The sequence below is a fragment of the Camelus dromedarius genome, chromosome 29 (genome assembly GCF_036321535.1).
Source record: "Camelus dromedarius isolate mCamDro1 chromosome 29, mCamDro1.pat, whole genome shotgun sequence".
Classification (NCBI taxonomy): domain Eukaryota; kingdom Metazoa; phylum Chordata; class Mammalia; order Artiodactyla; family Camelidae; genus Camelus; species Camelus dromedarius.
In genome coordinates, this window is record NC_087464.1 from 15670677 (window position 1) to 15689932 (window position 19256).

The following is a 19256-nucleotide window of genomic DNA, read 5'->3' on the forward strand; positions in this document are numbered from 1 at the left end:
TGACGGGACGACAGGCGCCCTGATTTCCCCTCCTCCAGCTTGGCCACCACCTCCCAAAGCAAAGCTCTAAGGAATCCAAGAATTCTAAATTTGAATCTGGCTTTTCATTTTGAAAGGTATCACTGCCTAATAAGAAGATAGAATGTATTTTATTCAACAAGCTGTTGGCCTGATTTATAACTTTTAAATATTTAGACATACGGCCTATGGGTCTCCATTTGTACTCTTGCTCTGGGACCCACAAATATTCAGCCCCGGGCTATAACCAGGGATGGCTTACCCACACAGGCCAACCAGTTTGCTTGAGAGCTTTAAAAGCTGCAGAGCTGGACACTGCTGTCACTTTCGGCTGTCCCCAGAGAACTACCACCCACTAAAACCATGCTACTTCGTCGTGTGCTAGGACTGAGCGTTCACAGGGAGATTTGTGTGGAAGGGCCTCGTGGTGACCGCCCAGGACCTCAAAAGGTTAGGGCTGGACCCCTAACATTCCCAAATCCCCATTCCTTGCTTTGTTGTGTATCTTCCACCCACAAATATCTGAAACATTTTTATTTTCTACCTGTAGGCTTTCCTGGGAAAAAAGTTTCCATAAGTATATAACTCTCTGTGAAATGTACTATTTTGTGAAAGCTGTTCCCTTCCCATTGCAGGGAGATCTTTGCCTTCTAACGGGGTTTGGCAAACATGCTGCCTCTTCCCTATCAATGCCCTACGTGAATTTTGGTGGAGTCTAATCATATCCCAACCCCACCTCTGTCTGACTCTTTGCAGACTTCAGTGTCATCCTCTCTGTTGCTTCTCCAGCCAGACCCCAATCCCCCAATAGCTGAAGAGAATGACTTGTCCCTCTGCCAGATCCTGATGGAGCCCAAGCAGACCTCCTCAAGTGGGACACATCTTTGACATTTTTGTATCTTAGCTTTAAAAGTTGTGTGGATTTTCTTTTCTTCCCCATAATAATTTTTTTGACCTCCAAATAATTTTTCCACAATCTTTGAGTCAAGCAGTCACTCCAGGAAGATGCCTCCTGTTTACCCTACGGCTTGGCATCCCCTAGGGTACCCCAGTCTGAGAAACAGAGAGATGGTCTCCCCTCTGAAGTTCCCCCTAGTCCTCTGCAGCCTCTACTGGCTCCATAGCTCCTGTCTTGAGGCACAGAGACCAGGGTCTTGAGGAAGCTGCTCTGGAAGGGAATCCATGTGGCACAGGAACGTCCCTCAGCACAGACACACACGTGTTCATGGGTCATTGTCATTTCCAGAAGGACTGACAGGGAAGCTGGGTGGTCCTCTCCAGGCACTAACAAGTCTGTCTCCCACCCCATGTCTCCCCCACAGACCCTGACAACTCGCTGAGTGTCAGCATCCCTGAACCATCCCCCCTGCGGGTCCTGCTGGGAAGCTCCCTCACCATCCCCTGCTATTTCATCCACCCCATGCACCCCGTGACCACCGCCCCCTCCACCGCCCCTCTCGCCCCGAGAATCAAGTGGAGCCGTGTTTCCAAGGAGAAGGAGGTGGTGCTGCTGGTGGCCACCGAAGGGCAGGTGCGGGTCAACAGTGCCTACCAAGACAAGGCCACGCTGCCCAATTACCCGGCCATCCCCAGCGATGCCACCCTGGAAATCCAGAACCTGCGCTCCAATGACTCTGGGATCTATCGCTGTGAGGTGATGCACGGCATCGAGGACAGTGAGGCCACTGTGGAGGTCGTGGTGAAAGGTGAGAGCCTCCCACAGGGACGCTGCTTCACCTGCGGATGGAGCCAGAGTGGCATCCTCACTGGTGTGCACCCAGGCTGGCTGGCTTTCAATCCCAGCTCCTCCCCAGCTGGTTTGCACCCCAGTCAAGTTACTTAACTTCAGTTGCTTCCTCTGTGACACAGAACTGGTAATATCACTCTCTCTGGACTTTGGGGAAATTAAATACTCCCTGGTCATATTCACACTTAAATGACAGTCTTTGCTTCCTAACAATCCTGTGACTCAGTGACCCTTGTGATCATCCCCATTTTACAGACAAGCAAACTGAGGTTCAGTTACTGCCTGAAGTTTCCCTGGAAGTGAGCCAGAGCAATCTCCCGACTCTCCATCCAGTGTCTTTTCCCTCCCCCACCTCCAGTTCCAGAAGCCAAAGAAAGGGATGGGGACTCCCTGGTTCCCTTTCCCTCCATTGCCCAAGGAAAATGCTTATGTCCTTGGTTGGCTTCAGAACTTCAGTCAGCACTAGATTTTTCCTGTTGGGAGGCTCTGCCACAGATGGTCCACTCCTGTGAGAGCCTTAAACAGGACTCCCACTAAGAAGCCCCTGGGCTTAAGGTGCGTGAACATCTAAGTGTCTCTTTCCCCAAAGCAAATATGGGGTCCTGGAGTGACAACAAAAAATTACAAGGAGACCGATTTTAGGTCAAGTCAGAGAAATTTCTGATGGTCAGAATTATCACAAGTATTCCAGTATGTCTTGTGGGGTAGTGGAGATGAGTTATGGGAGATGTTCCAGCAAAGGCAGAAGGACCACGTGAAGACGTGGAGAGGGGATCCTCAGGGAGAGGCCAGACCAGATGTCTCTAAGGTCTCCATGACCATCGTCATAATTCTGCGAGGACCTCCATGGTGAGAGGCTGTGCCTGACCTGCTGTCCCACCCTCACGTGTCTTGCAGGCATCGTGTTCCATTACAGAGCCATCTCCACGCGCTACACCCTGGACTTTGACAGGGCCCAGCGGGCCTGCCTGCAGAACAGTGCCATCATCGCCACGCCCGAACAACTGCAGGCCGCCTATGAGGACGGCTTCCACCAGTGCGATGCCGGCTGGCTGGCCGACCAGACCGTCAGGTTAGCCCCCAGGCCACCGTCAGAGTAGGGTGGGCAATGGGTTGGAACGGTGACCAGCACTGAGCTGAGACCAGCCTGACACCGTGGCCAACCCAGGCTGGGGCTGGAGGGATGCCTTGGCCAATTCTAAGTCAGACACCCAATGACCTGTCCCAAATCCTTGATCTTCTGTCCTGCGGTGGAGTGAGTAGCCACTAGCAACTTGGCCCTACATGAGCATTTTCTCCATGGAAATTACACATCATTATTCTTCCTACCCATTTTTTCCCTTTGCCACCATTTCTGTGCTTACTTCTTTTTTAAACATGGGTGATTACATATTTTTGTAAACCACTTTACATCCTGTTTTTTTTTTTCCTACAAGTACAATTTCTTTATTAGGATTTAGGATTTTGATTCACATGAAAGGCTTACTTTTTTTATTTTTTTAAACATTTTTTATTGATTTATAATCATTTTACAGTGTTGCATCAAATTCCAGTGTAGAGCACAATTTTTCAGTTATACATGAACATACATATATTCATTGTCACCTTTTTTTCTCCATGAGCTACCATAAGATCTTGTATGTATTTCCCTGTGCTATACAGTATACTGGGATTTCAAAATTGTAGAATACATCCTGTTTGTTTTTAATAAGGCAAGACATACATAAATTAAGCTTCTTGGCACATTTTTCCCTGAGCACAGCTGCTGAGGGATGGGTTGCCCACAGGACAGACAGAGCCCTGCCTTCTAGGGCTCTCAGTCATGTGAGTGAGCCTGTTAAGGCAAGATGAGACAGTTCATTCGGGGTGGATCAGAGCCCTGAATGCAAAAGCCAGAACCACAAAGCCACAAGAAGAAAACAAAGGAAAATATCTCTGTAATCTTGGGGTAGGCAAGACATCTTAGGACACAAAACCCATCAACAATTTTTAAAAGAGCAAAATGAGACAACAGCCTGACATGGTGCAGAAACCCACACCTCAGCCTCAGAAAGAGCTGGGCTCAAACCCCAGCTCCGGCACTTGGAAACTGTGTGACCTTGAATCAATTGCTTAACATCTCTGGGCCTCTGTTTCTTCCATTTAAAATACAGCAATTATAGCACTTGCTTCATTAGGTTGATATGAGACTCAAATGGTACAGAGCAGGGTTCAGCAAACCATGGCTCATGGGTCAAGTCCAACTTACCCTTTGTTTCTGTAAATAAAATTTTATGGGAACACAGTCACACCTATCTTTTTAGGTTGCTTTGCACCGCAATCGCAAGGTTGACTGGTCACAATGGAGACCCTGTGGTCTGCAAGATCTAAAATATTTACTCTCTGCCCTTTTATAGAAAAAGTTTGCAAGCCTCAAATAGAACATGCTTGGCACCAATAAATATTCAGTCAGGGGAGCTTTAATTACCAGTTATGGTGAAAACATATATCTCAATAAAGCTGGGGTAAAAACTGTAAAAGCAAGTAGCCCACAGATCTAGGACAGAGACTGGCAAACACATCAGTAAGTCACCTTTTCCTCCCACAAGAGAGGAGGATACAAGGGTACAGTCTCCCAGCCCCCTCTGTGCCCTGAGTGTCACACCTCTACTTTGGGTTCCTGACAGGTACCCCATCCACACTCCGAGGGAAGGCTGCTATGGGGACAAGGATGAGTTTCCCGGCGTGAGAACCTATGGCATTCGTGACACCAATGAGACCTATGATGTGTACTGCTTCGCGGAGGAGATGGAGGGTGAGGCTGCCCGCCCCCTTCCCCAAAGCCCCCCGCCCAGCCCCTTCATCCTGCTGACACTCAGGATCACACAGGCCTCCTCGGGGCAGGGCACTATCCCAGGACACCACACACTCGACCCCCCTCTGCCATGCCCAGCTGGGTGGGGAGGGAAGAGTTGGGGAAGGAGGGGTCTGGCCCCCTCACTCTCCCCTTTGACGAAGGCCTCAGTGGCCCCAGGCACCTGCAAAGGTCTGGCCCACCACCCCACCCCTCCCCCAAGCACAACCTTGTTAGATTTTCAGAAATAGTTAGAAGAGCTCACAGGCATCCCTAACGCCCCTATGGACACTTCGGGGCCTACAGACCCCAGTTTGGAAACCACTGCTCTGAGGGTCAAAACCTGATGCTTGCTTTTCCCATCAGAATTTGGATTTTTTTAAAGGATTGCTCAAGTGGACAATGTTTGACTCAGGAAAGACGCCCTAGTGGTGGGAAGTGCCACAGCAAAGTGCGGGCGAAATGCTTTCCAGCAGGAGTTTCCATCCGGGCTTCACACTGCTCTGAGCTTTCCTCACTTCTTTGCCTTTTCGGCAGTTTTTTCTTGGTTCCCCTGTTTTAGGAAACCAACGTCACCCTGCCCAAAAGCCCAAAGGAAGTGGAGGGCAGGATCTGAGATACGGACCTATGGGACCAGGGCTCTGAGAAGTTAGAGGCCAAGCCCCAGGGAACGGTGTGGATCTCCTTGGGGATGTGGGGCAGACATGGGAGGGAGCTCCTCACCCCGCCGGCTCTGTCTTTCACAGGTGAGGTCTTTTATGCAACATCCCCGGAGAAGTTCACCTTCCAGGAGGCAGCCAACGAGTGCCGGCGGCTGGGCGCCCGGCTGGCCACCACCGGCCAGCTCTACCTGGCCTGGCAGGGCGGCATGGACATGTGCAGCGCCGGCTGGCTGGCCGACCGCAGCGTGCGCTACCCTATCTCCAAGGCCCGGCCCAACTGCGGGGGCAACCTCCTGGGCGTGAGGACCGTCTACCTGCACGCCAACCAGACGGGCTACCCTGACCCCTCATCCCGCTACGACGCCATCTGCTACACAGGTGGGGCTGGGTCGGAGTCCGGAGAGGAGCTCCAGCCACCGTAACTGGGGCTCAGAGGACAAGATCTTAAAATGGGGGGTTGGTTTTTACTTCCATTAAGGGACCACTAGGTACCTGAACCCCATGCCTTAGCACCTCCCTATTTTCACTGGTTCCTAGAAGAGCTAAGATAGAATCACTGGAGGCTGCTGAGCACCCAGCCCTGTCTCCTCAGCCCAGAACAGAGAGGGAAAAGCATGAGATTTTTAGTCTGTTTTCTCAGGTTTGAATCACCCCTTTGCTGCCAGCTACCGTTCAGCTGTGGCAAAGTCAAGGCCCTGAGCCTCGCTTTCCTCCTCTGTCTAGTGGGAAGATGGTGGTCCTGCATGGAAGATGGGGGAGAATGCTGGCTCTGTCCTTTCAAATTGAATACACTTCAAAAGGAGAACAGAAGTGTTATTGAAAAGGGTGGGGGAAAGTTTTGGCAGGGACTTTATTTTGAAAATTTGGACTAAAACTTTTAAAAATAAGGTTTTTATCTTGTATTTTACACAGTCTAGGTTATAATTAGAATTAACTGCTAATTCTTGGAGGGAAAAAAGCAATGAATAATATGGAGGTGCATAAATTTTATCACAAAATTGGTGCTAGCACGGTGACATAGCTCATTTCACGTTTAACTTTCACAGCCCGATCTTACATAAAGAGGGTTATTTTTGCAAAAATGATTAGGATTTTCCCCCAAAGCCTCTCTTAACCTTTCAATATTCTCACCACCCTGTCTGAAGTAGTAGCACCTTCATGGATGTTCTCTTTATTTTAATTACTAAGTGGCTCGTTTCTGCCAGACTCCCGTGTGTTCCTGACTGAGGCGGGCAGTTCTCTCCTGTCAGTTTCATCGATTTCATGAACTTCTGCATCTTTGGGAAGATTTTTCAGGTTCTCTTTGTAATTGACTTACGTTAGCCATTGGCTAGTTACAACATCACACGGCCACAGGATACTCACAAGATAGGTAAGGAGGCAGCTGGCATTGATCAGGAAGGGATGTTGGAGCAGGATGCTTTCACAAGCACTGAGCTGATTGGTCAGTATCCTGGGCTGTGATGAGTACATTCTCTTTTAATCTGGAAACCGTGGGCGCCATTATAATAAATACTCAAATTGTTGAGGGCCTCTGAAAGGGGCCCGACCAGATGCCAGACACACAGTGGGTGCTTTCCTTCCTTAGCAGGGGAGGAGGTGATCTGAGGCTCATCTCTGAGCCAGCCCCAGGCTGAGCACTAATGCGTGTCTTTGTCCCCTGCCCCAGGTGAAGACTTTGTGGACATCCCAGAAAGCTTCTTCGGGGTGGGTGGTGAGGAGGACATCACCATCCAGACGGTGACCTGGCCTGAAGTGGAGCTGCCCCTGCCCCGAAACATCACCGAGGGCGAAGCCCGAGGCACCGTCATCCTCACGGTGAAACCCGTCTTTGATGTGTCCCCCACTGGCCTGGAGCCTGAGGAGCCTTTCACATTTGCAACTCACGTAGAGACCACTGCCTTCCCAGAGGCTGAGAACAGGACAGGAGAGGCCACCAGGCCCTGGGCCTTTACCGAGGAGTCCACGCCTGTCCTGGGCTCCCCCACGGCCTTCACCAGTGCAGACCTTGTTGTGCAGGTGACCGCAGTCCCAGGTGCAGCTGAGGTCCCAGGGCAGCCACGACTGCCGGGGGGTAAGTGCCCACCCCTCAGGGGGCTGCAACGGGGACTGGTGCAGAGAACTTGGCCTTTGGGTTTCTATGCCTTCAACTTAACCTGGGACCTGGGACCAGCCTCCCTCCTCTCAGACTTGGCTCTCCTCTCTTGTGAGGCAAGCGGGATGGACCAGACCAGTGATGCCCATGCTAGTGTGTGTGTGTGTGTCTCTTTCATTACAAAGCATTTCCTTCCAATGAAGTCACAGGTGGAGACTAGTGTATGTATCAACAGGTAAAGGCGAAGTGCGGTGGAGAACGGGGGCTCTTCTTTACAGGGGCCCACCTCACCCCATCAGGCACTTCCACAGAATAGAGCTGCTTGAAAACAGCTGCACTGGGTGACCCCTGGACCCCTCACAGCACTGAGCCTCCAGGTCAGGGGTCAGCAAACCACGGCCAGTGGGCCAAATCCAGCTCACCACCTGTTTTATACAGTCCATGAACCAAGAATTAAGAATGGTAGTAAGAATCTTTTTAAAGAGATGAAGGGAAAAGACAAAAGAAGAGTAATATTTTGTGACATATCATGAAAATTATATGAAATTCACATTTTAATGCCCACAAATAAAGTTCAGCTGAAACAAACCCACATCCATTTGTTAACATGTTGTCCGTGGCAAATTTAGGGCTATCATGGTAGGATTAAGTAGTTTCAGGCCACAAAGCTTACAATGTGTTCTGCCTGGCCCTTTCCAGAAAACGTTTGCCACCCTTGTTCTGGGATGATGGTATTTCAGGTGGCTCATAAGTGTCTGGGGAACTGGGGTGTCACATCACAGGGAGCTCAGCTGGTCCCCAAGCTCATGTCCATGAACAGGAAGGACATTCTGGGGCCTCCATCAGGGCTTTGGTGATGTCTCCTCCTGGGGGAGGGGCAGATGGACGCTGCCATCCACCATCACACCCACAATGCCACCAAGTGGGGTTTTAGCCTGAACTGCCCAGATAAATACAGTATGTTGAGAAGGAAGAATTGTTGAGAAGTTTGGGGTAACACCAATGATGTCTGGGTCCCAGGGTGGGTCCAAGGCTGAAGGGACCCTCACTCTCTCCACATGGCCACCACATAAGAAGGTGCCAGTGGACAGATGAGCGTCTAACACAGGATAGGACAAAGAATGTGGAACAGACTCAGCCTGGGGATCCACAACTGTGACATAAACTGGCCAGTCACCCAGGGAAGTGTCAAAAACAAGTGTGCATCCAGCTGAATGCAGTGGGGAGGCGGAGTAAGTAGGGGCTCAAGGACAGGCTGTGTGGACCCCAGCCCCTTTGGGAATCTGGCAAAGCTATGAGTCCACTCCCCAGCAATATGCCTGCTGCACCCACACAAACTTTACAGCCACTTTCAGGAAGGCCACCCACCCCTTGAACCCGGGACTCTGGGCCTGGTGGAGGAAATGCCACTGATTGTTTGGTTTCTTCCTTCTCCTTCTCTATTGTTTCCACATGCTTTGTAATGATCGTTTGTTCTTTATACAATAAGAAAAAAAATGCATTTGTTCTAAAGAGTAAAGGGACAAATGAGCACCCTGAGAGTAAGGAGCCCAGGAAGGAGGGTTGGGGAGGTCTATGGCAGAAGAGTCCAAGAAGGCTCCCTCAGAGGTGGATTTCAGGAGCAGTTTGAACAAGCAGAGAAAAACCACTCGGCTGGGAATCAGATCAGGAGTAGGAAAGGAAGAGGGATGAGAGGAGGTCACTCCTCAAGAAGCCAGGGCTCTCTCCACACCCTCAGAGCCTCGAGAATCCAGCCCCATGAGCACCAGCACTGTGGTACCCGGTCCATGCCCTGAGCCTGCCCTGTCTCTCCTTCTCTCCCTCTCCTCCCCACCCAGGGGTTGTGTTCCACTACCGCCCGGGCTCCTCCCGCTACTCGCTAACCTTCGAGGAGGCACAGCAGGCCTGCCTGAGCACCGGGGCCGTCATCGCCTCACCGGAGCAGCTCCAGGCTGCCTATGAAGCAGGCTACGAGCAGTGTGACGCCGGCTGGCTACAGGACCAGACCGTCAGGTGACAGACGAGCTGGGTTCCCCTCCCAGCCCAAACCCAACCCTGAGAGATCAGGCTTGGAGAATGAGAGCCTGCGGCAGCCAGCACAGAGCAGGCACCTGCCACACTGTGGGTTAATTAATTAATTAATGGCTCATGGTCACTCCTTTAATTTCTCCCCTAGACAAGATATATACTGAGACTGTGGGGAAGGGCCCTGGGTGACATTAACTCATTGGTCATTTCCCCCCCTTAAAAGACATAGAGAAGGAGAGCCCCTCCTCAAGCCCCCAGTGCCCTCCAGTTTGACCCCGTGCCCTGCCTTGCCATGGGATCTGTTCTGAAGCCAAGAATCCCTCCCTCCCCACCCAAAGACCCCCAGACCCTTTCCCTCGCCATGCAAGGAACTTGCTGCATGAGAGGTTCCTTCCTGGTTTGAATCCCATTGGACAAGAGAAGACACACCTGCCTGAGTCCTCAAGTGACCTTCTGGCCTCACCCTGGGGTCCTGCATCCCCCAGCCCCCAGAACAGGCTTTCATCCATCCCTCCCACCCTCCTCTGCAGATACCCCATTGTGAGCCCACGGACCCCATGTGTGGGTGACAAGGACAGCAGCCCAGGGGTCAGGACCTACGGTGTGCGGCCACCATCAGAAACCTATGATGTCTACTGCTACGTGGACAGGCTCGAGGGTACAGGCCACATTCTCACATTTCGGGTTCTAGACAGCAGGGGTCTGACGGGAAGCCACAGAGGAGGGGAGTTACCATCCACCTAGTCGCATTCCCACCTGGGCGGGAAGCGGGGGGCAGAGCGTGTTTAAGAAAGAAAGCCCCCCCAGCTCCTCTCCCAGGTCAGGCCTCTTCTCTCCCCCTCAGGTGGTTCACGAGGACTCCCCAGCATTGCAGGAGAGCATTGTTTTCTTTAAAAAGCAATGAGTTCTGTGGATAAATGAATCAATTCACTTATACCAAGAAGTGTTATATATACCAACTGCTTCATAGAGAATCTCAATGCACATGAACAAATCAAAGACTCTAAAAAGTCCTTCAGTAAGAAAAAGTCTCTAACTCTGCTTAACCAAGCATTTGACCAAGCTTATTTAAACACAGACCCTTTATTTGGTTTTATTTTATTTCTTTTCATTTCAATTAAAATCACCAAATTACTGTTTCACTGAACCCAATTTTGGAAATGCTGGCATTCTGGAAAGATTTCAGCATTGCCATTCACTTGTTTTGGAACCTGGACAAATTACTTCTCTAGGCCTCAATTTCCTCATCTGTAAAATGGGGTTGATTTATGCTAATACCAGAGACTTTTTTTGAGTATTAAATGAGATGTCCATGAAAAGTGCCAGGTATAAGCAGATGTTCAGTAAATGTGAACTTCCTTCCCCTAAATCAGACAGGGACCTGGGTAGAGTTCGAGGTGCTGGGACCCAACACCCAACAGTGGCAACGGGACCCACCCCCTGCCCTCCATGAGTTCACAGGGTGGGATGAGGGTTGGGGTGGGGCTGCAGGTCCACAGCATTCGGTGCTTGATGATTTCATGCTGTGGTTTAGAGGAACACAGGGTACCCAAGGGAGTACCTCTCCTAGCTGGAGGAGGGGGTGCCTAAGTGCGACTGGAGAATCTAGAAAGGAGGGAAGGAGGGGAGAGTGACCACCTCATCGTGATTCAGCTGCCCTGCCCCTGGGTGAGCAGAGGCTGCTCTGGCCATGGGGGTGGAGGATCACACCTGCCACCTGCCTCTGCCCCCAGGGGAGGTGTTCTTCGCCACACGCCTGGAGCAGTTCACCTTCCAGGAAGCCCAGGAGTTCTGTGAATCCCAAAATGCCACACTGGCCTCCACGGGCCAGCTCTATGCTGCCTGGAGCCGTGGCCTGGACAAGTGCTATGCCGGCTGGCTGTCCGACGGCAGCCTCCGCTACCCCATCGTCACCCCAAGGCCTGCCTGCGGTGGGGAAAAGCCAGGCGTGAGAACCGTCTACCTCTACCCTAACCAGACAGGCCTCCTGGACCCATTGTCCCGGCACCACGCCTTCTGCTTCCGAGGTATGTGTCCTTACCTCTCTTCCAGCTCCCCTTCTGTCTAGGGGGAGTGACTCCCCTGGGTTCACTCCTCCTGACCTCTGTCCATCCATCAGAGCAAAAAGAATAGGCTTTGACCCCAAGGCAAGTGCATCATTCTAAGGTGCCCCTAGAGGCACATAGAAAGAAATGAGTAAGAACTTGGGCTCTAAAATCAGACAGACCTGAATTATGGCTTAGTAGCTGTGTGACCCTGGGCAAGTCACTCAACCTATCTGTTCCTGTGCTTCATCTTTTTTTGTTTTGTTTTGTTTTTGTGAAAGAGGTAATTAGGTTTATTTACTTATTTATTTTTTAATGGCAGTACTGGGAATTGAACTCAGGACCTTCTGCACATTAGGCATGCACTCTACCACTGAGCTATACCCTCTGCTCTGCTTTGTCTTTAAAATAGTGATATAATAGTTCTTACCACAAAGACTTGCCGTAAGGATTAACTGGGATAATACATGCAAAACACTTGGTATAGTCCCTGGGACATTGTAAATGCTCAATAAATGTTAGCTTTATTGTGATAAATAAATGGCATATATTAAAAGGTGTACAAATTAAAACAGTATATATATTCTTTTAATTTGTACACCTTTGTCAAATTTTACGCCCACTTCTAAATATTTTTGTGATGAGTTTAGTCAAATTACTCTATTATTCTTCACTAAGCACCAGAAATTCACATTTTTAATTGACCCATGCTGAGGACTTGATGCCATGTTACCAAAGGTCTGAGAGGGATGTCAGACAATTCAGTGGGCCTGGCCAAGACCTCACTGGACTCTGATTGGATGAGTTCTCACAGGGTCCATGAGTCTAGATGCACTGACTAGAATGTAGATTACAGTAATGGCTTGTGCCACATTTAACATATTATACATCAAAACGCAGTATATTTGTAACTTCCTATGAATTTGTAATTATTTCAAAATAAAGTTAATTAAAAAAAAACCCTGAGTGTCCACAAGTTTCCCAGACTTCCAGCATCACCTTTTAAAACCTAATTCAAAGTAAGTTCAGTCCCACTCTGCCAGTCCCAAGAAAGCCAGTTCCCTTCCAGAAAGTTTGATGAGACTCTTGCCCTCAAACCCCTCTCCCTGCTCTGGGCATCAAAAGCCCAGCCAGTTAGCCTCCCAGTAAATTCCCAGCCATGCAGAGGCACCATCCATCCACGACCCTCCATCACTCAGCCTTTCATATAACTGCCATGAAGTTTGGCTTCCTTCTTCATCAAGCCCACTGCTGTTCACCCCTAAACTAGAACAGTTACCCTCAGCCAATGAATCCTGCCTTTGTCCCTCCAGTGTCAGGATGGCTTCATGCATTTTAAATAGCACTCTCCTGATTTTGACCCAGACACACTTAGTATATAATTTCTGTCCCCAAGAAAGGCAGCATCGTGCAGTAGTTGAGAGCAGAGTCTGGCACGAGATACTTGGGTTCAAAGACTAGATCTACCACTTATAAGCCACTGACACTGAGCAAGTCACTTAACTCTGTGCCTTAGTTTTCTTATCTGTAAATGACATCATAGTTTGTATCTCACATGGCTGTTACGAGATAAAATGATTTTAGATACATAACACCTTTAAAGAGTGCCTGGCATATACAATACAGTCTCCAGAAAAAGTGCCCCAGATCGCCCTGAAATAAAGTGCTGATGGTGTGTGCATATTGATATAGGCCATGCAAATGGCTCTTATTAATTGGAGACAAGAGCCATCTCACTGGACTGGGTAGGGGTGGAAAGTCGAGGACCAGCAAGGTTTGTACACAGGTCTGGCCCACCCCAGAGTCACCTAGCTCCCCTGAAGTATGGGGATGGGTCACACTGGTAAGAAGGAACCCTCACCATCCACATCCCTTTTAGGTGTCTCAGTGGCGCCCTCTCCAGGAGAAGAGGAGGGTGGCACAGCCACACCACTCCCTGGCGTGGAGGACTGGATCGCTACCCACGTGGAGCCCGGTGTGGCTGCTGTCCCCGTGGGGGAGGGGACGACTGCAATCTCAGAGTTCACCACTGAGCCAGAAAAGCAGACGGAGTGGGAAGCCCCCTACACCCCAGTGGGCACTTCCCCACTGCCAGGTCCGTGGGGCTTGGACTCAGGGGCGCGTCTTGATGCTTCACGTGCCTGCGGGCCTAGGGTGTGCTGTAGGGGGTGGTGTGGTTTCTTTCCCTGGGACCTGTGCTCTGTTTCCCCAGCTCTGTCACTAGGCACCTCAGCTGGCCTCTAGGACCAACCCCCACGGGTCTTCTCTTTTTCTCTATTTTCCAAATCCTCTGTAATAGGGCTCTCAGAATTAAAATAGTTGGTGTATTTTTGCAAACACCGCCTGGCCCTCCCAGCCTCAGAGGGATGGGTTCCAATGAACAATTCTCACATCCAAGGAGTATCAGCATGGTCGGAAGAACTTATTAAAACACGGTGTGCCGGGTCCCACCCCAGAGTTCCTGATTCAGTGGGACTGGGGTAGGATCTGAGAATTTGCTTTTCTGTCAGGCTCCCAGGTGATACTGGTGCTGATGGTCTGGAGACCACACTTTGAAAGTCATGGGTTTAGATAAATGAGATGATACTGTAGAAGTACTTGAAAGGTGACCTTGATTGCCTTCATTTGGCAGTCAGGCCCCCATATCCTATGGCTTGTATGGATGGCACCCCCTAGAGACTCACAAAGCACAGCGTGAGGGTGACAGGGAGTTTCCTGGTCCCCATCCTTCCCAAGAGGCTGTGTGAGGTTCCTAATTAGAAAATGTCTGGACACATCCCTGAGCTCTTGAAAGAAAAGTTTTACTGTGGAAGGAATGGAATTCAGTTTCTCTGCATGAGCTTAAAATGGGGCAGAGTTACTAAATCCACATCTCATCTTTCTTCTTCCTTTCCTCCAGGGATCCCTCCTACGTGGCCTCCCACTAGCGCACCAACAGAGGAGAGCACAGCAGGCCCTTCTATAACAGAAGTGCCCTTCACCTCAGAGAAGCCATTCCCCTCAGAGAAGCCATTCCCCTCAGAGGAGCCATTCCCCTCGGAGAAACCATTCCCCTCAGAGGAACCATTTCCCTCGGAGAAGCCATTCCCCTCAGAGGAGCCGTTCCCCTCAGAGGAGCCATTCCCCTCAGAGAAGCCATCCACACTTTCAGCCCCAGTGCCCAGTAGGACCGAGCTGCCAGGCTCTGGGGAGGTATCTGGGGTACCCGAAGTCAGTGGTGACTTCACAGGCAGTGGAGAAGTTTCAGGACACCTGGACTCCATTTGGCAGCCCTCAGGGGAAAGTGCAAGTGGACTGCCCTCTGAAGACCTTGACTCTAGTGGGCTAACCTCTGCAGTGGGCTCAGGCCTGCCTGTGGAAAGTGGACTGGCTTCAGGGGATGAGGATAGAATTATATGGCCCAGCACTCCTAAAGTTGACAGGTTGCCCTCAGGAGGTGAGGTACCAGAGGTCTCTGCTTCTGGAGTAGGGGACCTCAGTGGGCTACCCTCTGGAGAAGGTCCAGAAGTCTCTGTTTCTGGAGTAGAGGATCTCAGCAGACTTCCTTCTGGAGAAGGTCCAGAAATCTCTGTTTCTGGAGTAGAGGACCTCAGCGGACTTCCTTCTGGAGAAGGTCCAGAAGTCTCTGTTTCTGGAGTAGAGGACCTCAGCAGACTTCCTTCTGGAGAAGGTCCAGAAGTCTCTGCCTCTGGAGTAGAGGACCTCAGCAGACTTCCTTCTGGAGAAGGTCCAGAAGTCTCTGTTTCTGGAGTAGAGGACCTCAGCAGACTTCCTTCTGGAGAAGGTCCAGAAGTCTCTGTTTCTGGAGTAGAGGACCTCAGCAGACTTCCTTCTGGAGAAGGTCCAGAAGTCTCTGTTTCTGGAGTAGAGGACCTCAGCGGACTTCCTTCTGGAGAAGGTCCAGAAGTCTCTGTTTCTGGAGTAGAGGACCTCAGCAGACTTCCTTCTGGAGAAGGTCCAGAAGTCTCTGCCTCGGGAGTAGAGGATCTCAGCAGACTTCCTTCTGGAGAAGGTCCAGAAGTCTCTGTTTCTGGAGTAGAGGACCTCAGCAGACTTCCTTCTGGGGAAGGTCCAGAAGTCTCTGCCTCTGGAGTAGAGGACCTCAGTAGACTTCCTTCTGGAGAAGGTCCAGAAGTCTCTGCCTCTGGAGTAGAGGATCTCAGCAGACTTCCTTCTGGAGAAGGTCCAGAAGTCTCTGTTTCTGGAGTAGAGGACCTCAGCAGACTTCCTTCTGGAGAAGGTCCAGAAGTCTCTGCCTCTGGAGTAGAGGACCTCAGCAGACTTCCTTCTGGGGAAGGCCCAGAAGTCTCTGCCTCTGGAGTAGAGGACCTCAGCAGACTTCCTTCTGGAGAAGGTCCAGAAGTCTCTGTTTCTGGAGTAGAGGATCTCAGCAGACTTCCTTCTGGAGAAGGTCCAGAAGTCTCTGCCTCTGGAGTAGAGGACCTCAGCAGACTTCCTTCTGGAGAAGGTCCAGAAGTCTCTGCCTCTGGAGTAGAGGATCTCAGCAGACTTCCTTCTGGAGAAGGTCCAGAAGTCTCTGTTTCTGGAGTAGAGGACCTCAGCAGACTTCCTTCTGGAGAAGGTCCAGAAGTCTCTGCCTCTGGAGTAGAGGACCTCAGTAGACTTCCTTCTGGAGAAGGTCCAGAAGTCTCTGCCTCTGGAGTAGAGGATCTCAGCAGACTTCCTTCTGGAGAAGGTCCAGAAGTCTCTGTTTCTGGAGTAGAGGACCTCAGCGGACTTCCTTCTGGAGAAGGTCCAGAAGTCTCTGCTTCTGGAATAGAGGATCTCAGTGGACTTGCTTCTGCAGGAGAGCGTCTAGAGATTCCTGCTTCTGGAGTAGAGGACCTCAGTGGACTTCCTTCTGGAGAAGTTCTAGAGACCTCTGCCTCTGGAGTAGAAGACTTCACTAAACTTCCTTCTGGAGGTGAAGATCATCTAGAGACTTCTGCTTCAGGAGTAGGAGACCTTAGTGGACTTCCTTCTGGAAGGGAAAGTCTGGAGAGCTCTGCTTCTGGAGCTGAGGATCTCAGTGGGTTGACTACTGGAAAAGAAGACTTGATTGGTTCAGCTTCTGGAGATTTGGACTTTGGCAGAATACCTTCTGAAACTCTAGGAAGTGGACAAGCTCCAGAAGCAGGTGGCCTTCCCTCTGGATTTAGTGGTGAGTATTCTGGAGTGGACCTTGGAAGTGGCCCATCCTCTGGCCTTCCTGACTTTAGTGGACTTCCATCTGGTTTCCCAACTGTCTCCCTAGTGGATACTACGTTGGTGGAAGTGGTCACAGCCACCACTGCCGGTGAACTAGAAGGAAGGGGAACCATTGGCATCAGTGGTGCTGGAGAAACATTTGGGCTGCCCTTCAGTGAGTTGGACATTAGTGGGGGAGCAAGTGGACTCCCTTCAGGAGCTGAACTCAGTGGCCAGGCATCTGGGTCTCCTGACATTAGTGGGGAAACATCTGGACTCTTTGATGTCAGTGGACAGCCATCAGGGTTTCCTGACATTAGTGGGGGAACATCTGGGTTTTTTGAGGTCAGTGGGCAGCCATCGGGGTTTTCTGGGGAAATATCTGGCGTGACTGAGCTTAGTGGACTATCCTCCGGACAACCTGATATCAGCGGAGAAACTTCTGGAGTTCTTTCTGGCATTGGTCAACCATTTGGCATAACCGACCTGAGTGGAGAAACATCTGGGATCCCTGATCTCAGTGGGCAGCCATCAGGGCTCCCCGGGTTCAGTGGGACAACATCCGGAATCCCTGGCCTGGTTTCTGGTGCCATGAGTGGCAGTGGTGAATCTTCTGGCATTACATTCGTGGACACCAGTTTGGTTGAGGTGACCCCAACTACATTTAAAGAAGAAGAAGGTTTAGGATCCGTGGAACTCAGTGGCCTCCCTTCAGGAGAGGCAGAACTCTCAGGCACATCTGGAATAGTGGATGTCAGTGGACTATCTTCTGGAGCAATTGAGTCCAGTGGGTTTACATCCCAGCCTCCAGAATTCAGTGGCCTGCCAAGTGGAGTAGCTGAAGTCAGTGGAGAATCCTCTGGAGCTGAGACTGGGAGCAGCCTGCCCTCAGGAGCATATGACGGCAGTGGACTTCCATCTGGTATCCCCACTGTCTCTCTTGTAGACAGAACTTTGGTGGAATCTGTAACCCAGGCTCCAACAGCCCAGGAAGCAGGAGAAGGGCCTTCGGGCATTTTGGAACTTAGTGGTGCCCATTCTGGAGCACCAGACATGTCTGGAGATCATTCAGGACTTTTGGACCTAAGTGGGCTTCAGTCTGGGCTGGTAGAACTCAGTGGAGAGCCATCAAGCACTCCATATTTTAGTGGGGACTTTTCTGGCACCACTGATGTAAGTGGGGAATCCTCTGCAGCCACAAGCACCAGTGGGGAGGCCTCAGGTCTCCCAGAAGTGACTTTAATCAGCTCTGCGTTTGTGGAGGGTGTTACTGAACCAACTGTTTCCCAGGAACTCGGCCAAAGACCCCCTGTAACGTACACCCCCCAGCTTTTTGAGTCCAGTGGAGAAGCGTCTGCATCTGGGGATGCACCAAGGTTCCCTGGGTCTGGGGTAGAAGGGTCATCAGTCCCAGAATCTGGCAGTGAGACACCTGCCTACCCTGAGGCCGAGGTGGGGGTATCGGCTGCGCCTGAGGTCAGCGGAGGCACTTCTGGGTCCCCTGATCTGATTGAAACCACCTCCGCCTTCCACGAAACTGACCTGGAGGGAGCCTCAAGCCTGGGAGTGAGCGGCAGCACCTCAGCCTTTCAGGAAGTCCCCAGGGAGGGCTCAGCCACCCCAGAAGTGAGTGGAGAGTCAACCACCACCTATGATGTGGGCACAGAGGCATCGGGCTCTCCGGCCACTCCCGTGGCTTCTGGAGACAGGACTGAAATCAGCGGAGACCTGTCTGGCCACACCTCGGGGTTGAATGTTATCATCAGCACCACCATCCCAGAGTCTGAGCGGACCCAGGAGACCCAGCGCCCTGCAGAGGCGCATCTAGAAATTGAGTCCTCAAGCCCCGTGCACTCAGGAGAAGAGACCCAAACAGCCGAAACAGTCACCTCCCCGACAGATGCTTCCATCCCAGCCTCTCCGGGAGGAACAGATGAATCAGAGGCAACCATGGCAGGTATTGTTGGGATTGTTTTCCTTTAAATGGATTTGGGTCGTTCAGACTGTAGCATAGTGGGAAGCAGTGTAGATTCATGGTTCTGAGCACAGCTCCACCACAGATTAGCTGTGCCGCCTCAGGCAAGTTTCTTAACCTCTCTGAGCCTCATCTGTAAAACAGGAATAGTACCAGGAAGATTAAACAAGATATAAATAGATAGAGAACAAGCACTTAGTATCATACTTTGCACACAGTACACACTTATAGATTAGTGATTGTTACTGTTACAGGGGAGTTACATCACTAGAACATTTATATGTGAATTCAACCACCTCTACTCGGCACAGGAAGCACTATTTAGATAGTGCTGGCGATCCTGCTCATGCCCCTTTCCCAGTGAGTGAATGTGAGATGAGAGAATGAATCTACTTATGACATGTGCACTCAAACAATTACTTTGTACCAGGTTAAAACCTGCACAATTTAAGGAATTTTGGCTATGCCCTGCCTTTAGACCCGTGTCCCCACCCCCACCCTGGTGCAGGTGACTCATCTGTACTGTGATAATTGTCTCACTCCACACAGCCCCAGCCCCGAGCACCAGAAGCTGATGATTTTCCTTTGCTTTTTGCTTTGGGATCCCTTGCATCCCTCTGTGTGCTGAGAGACCTTTCCCATTCAGAGAGCACCCCCACCCGGATG

At 50.8% G+C, this 19256-nt stretch overlaps 1 protein-coding gene across 5 annotated transcripts in view; it reads left to right on the top strand.

Annotated features, from left to right (window-relative positions):
* Nucleotides 1–19256, top strand: part of ACAN (aggrecan) — a 60965-nt gene that overhangs the window by 27541 nt on the left and 14168 nt on the right. For 4 of the 5 annotated variants that reach the window (XM_031440544.2, XM_031440541.2, XM_031440543.2 and 1 more), the window contains 10 exons: nt 1341–1724; nt 2663–2837; nt 4432–4559; nt 5345–5638; nt 6930–7334; nt 9194–9368; nt 9914–10041; nt 11117–11410; nt 13308–13523; nt 14328–18572. In XM_031440544.2, the coding sequence (XP_031296404.2) occupies nt 1341–1724; nt 2663–2837; nt 4432–4559; nt 5345–5638; nt 6930–7334; nt 9194–9368; nt 9914–10041; nt 11117–11410; nt 13308–13523; nt 14328–18572 (6444 nt within the window). The remainder of the gene's footprint in view (nt 1–1340; nt 1725–2662; nt 2838–4431; nt 4560–5344; nt 5639–6929; nt 7335–9193; nt 9369–9913; nt 10042–11116; nt 11411–13307; nt 13524–14327; nt 18573–19256) is intronic. The other variant, XM_064480571.1, reaches the window with a different exon arrangement.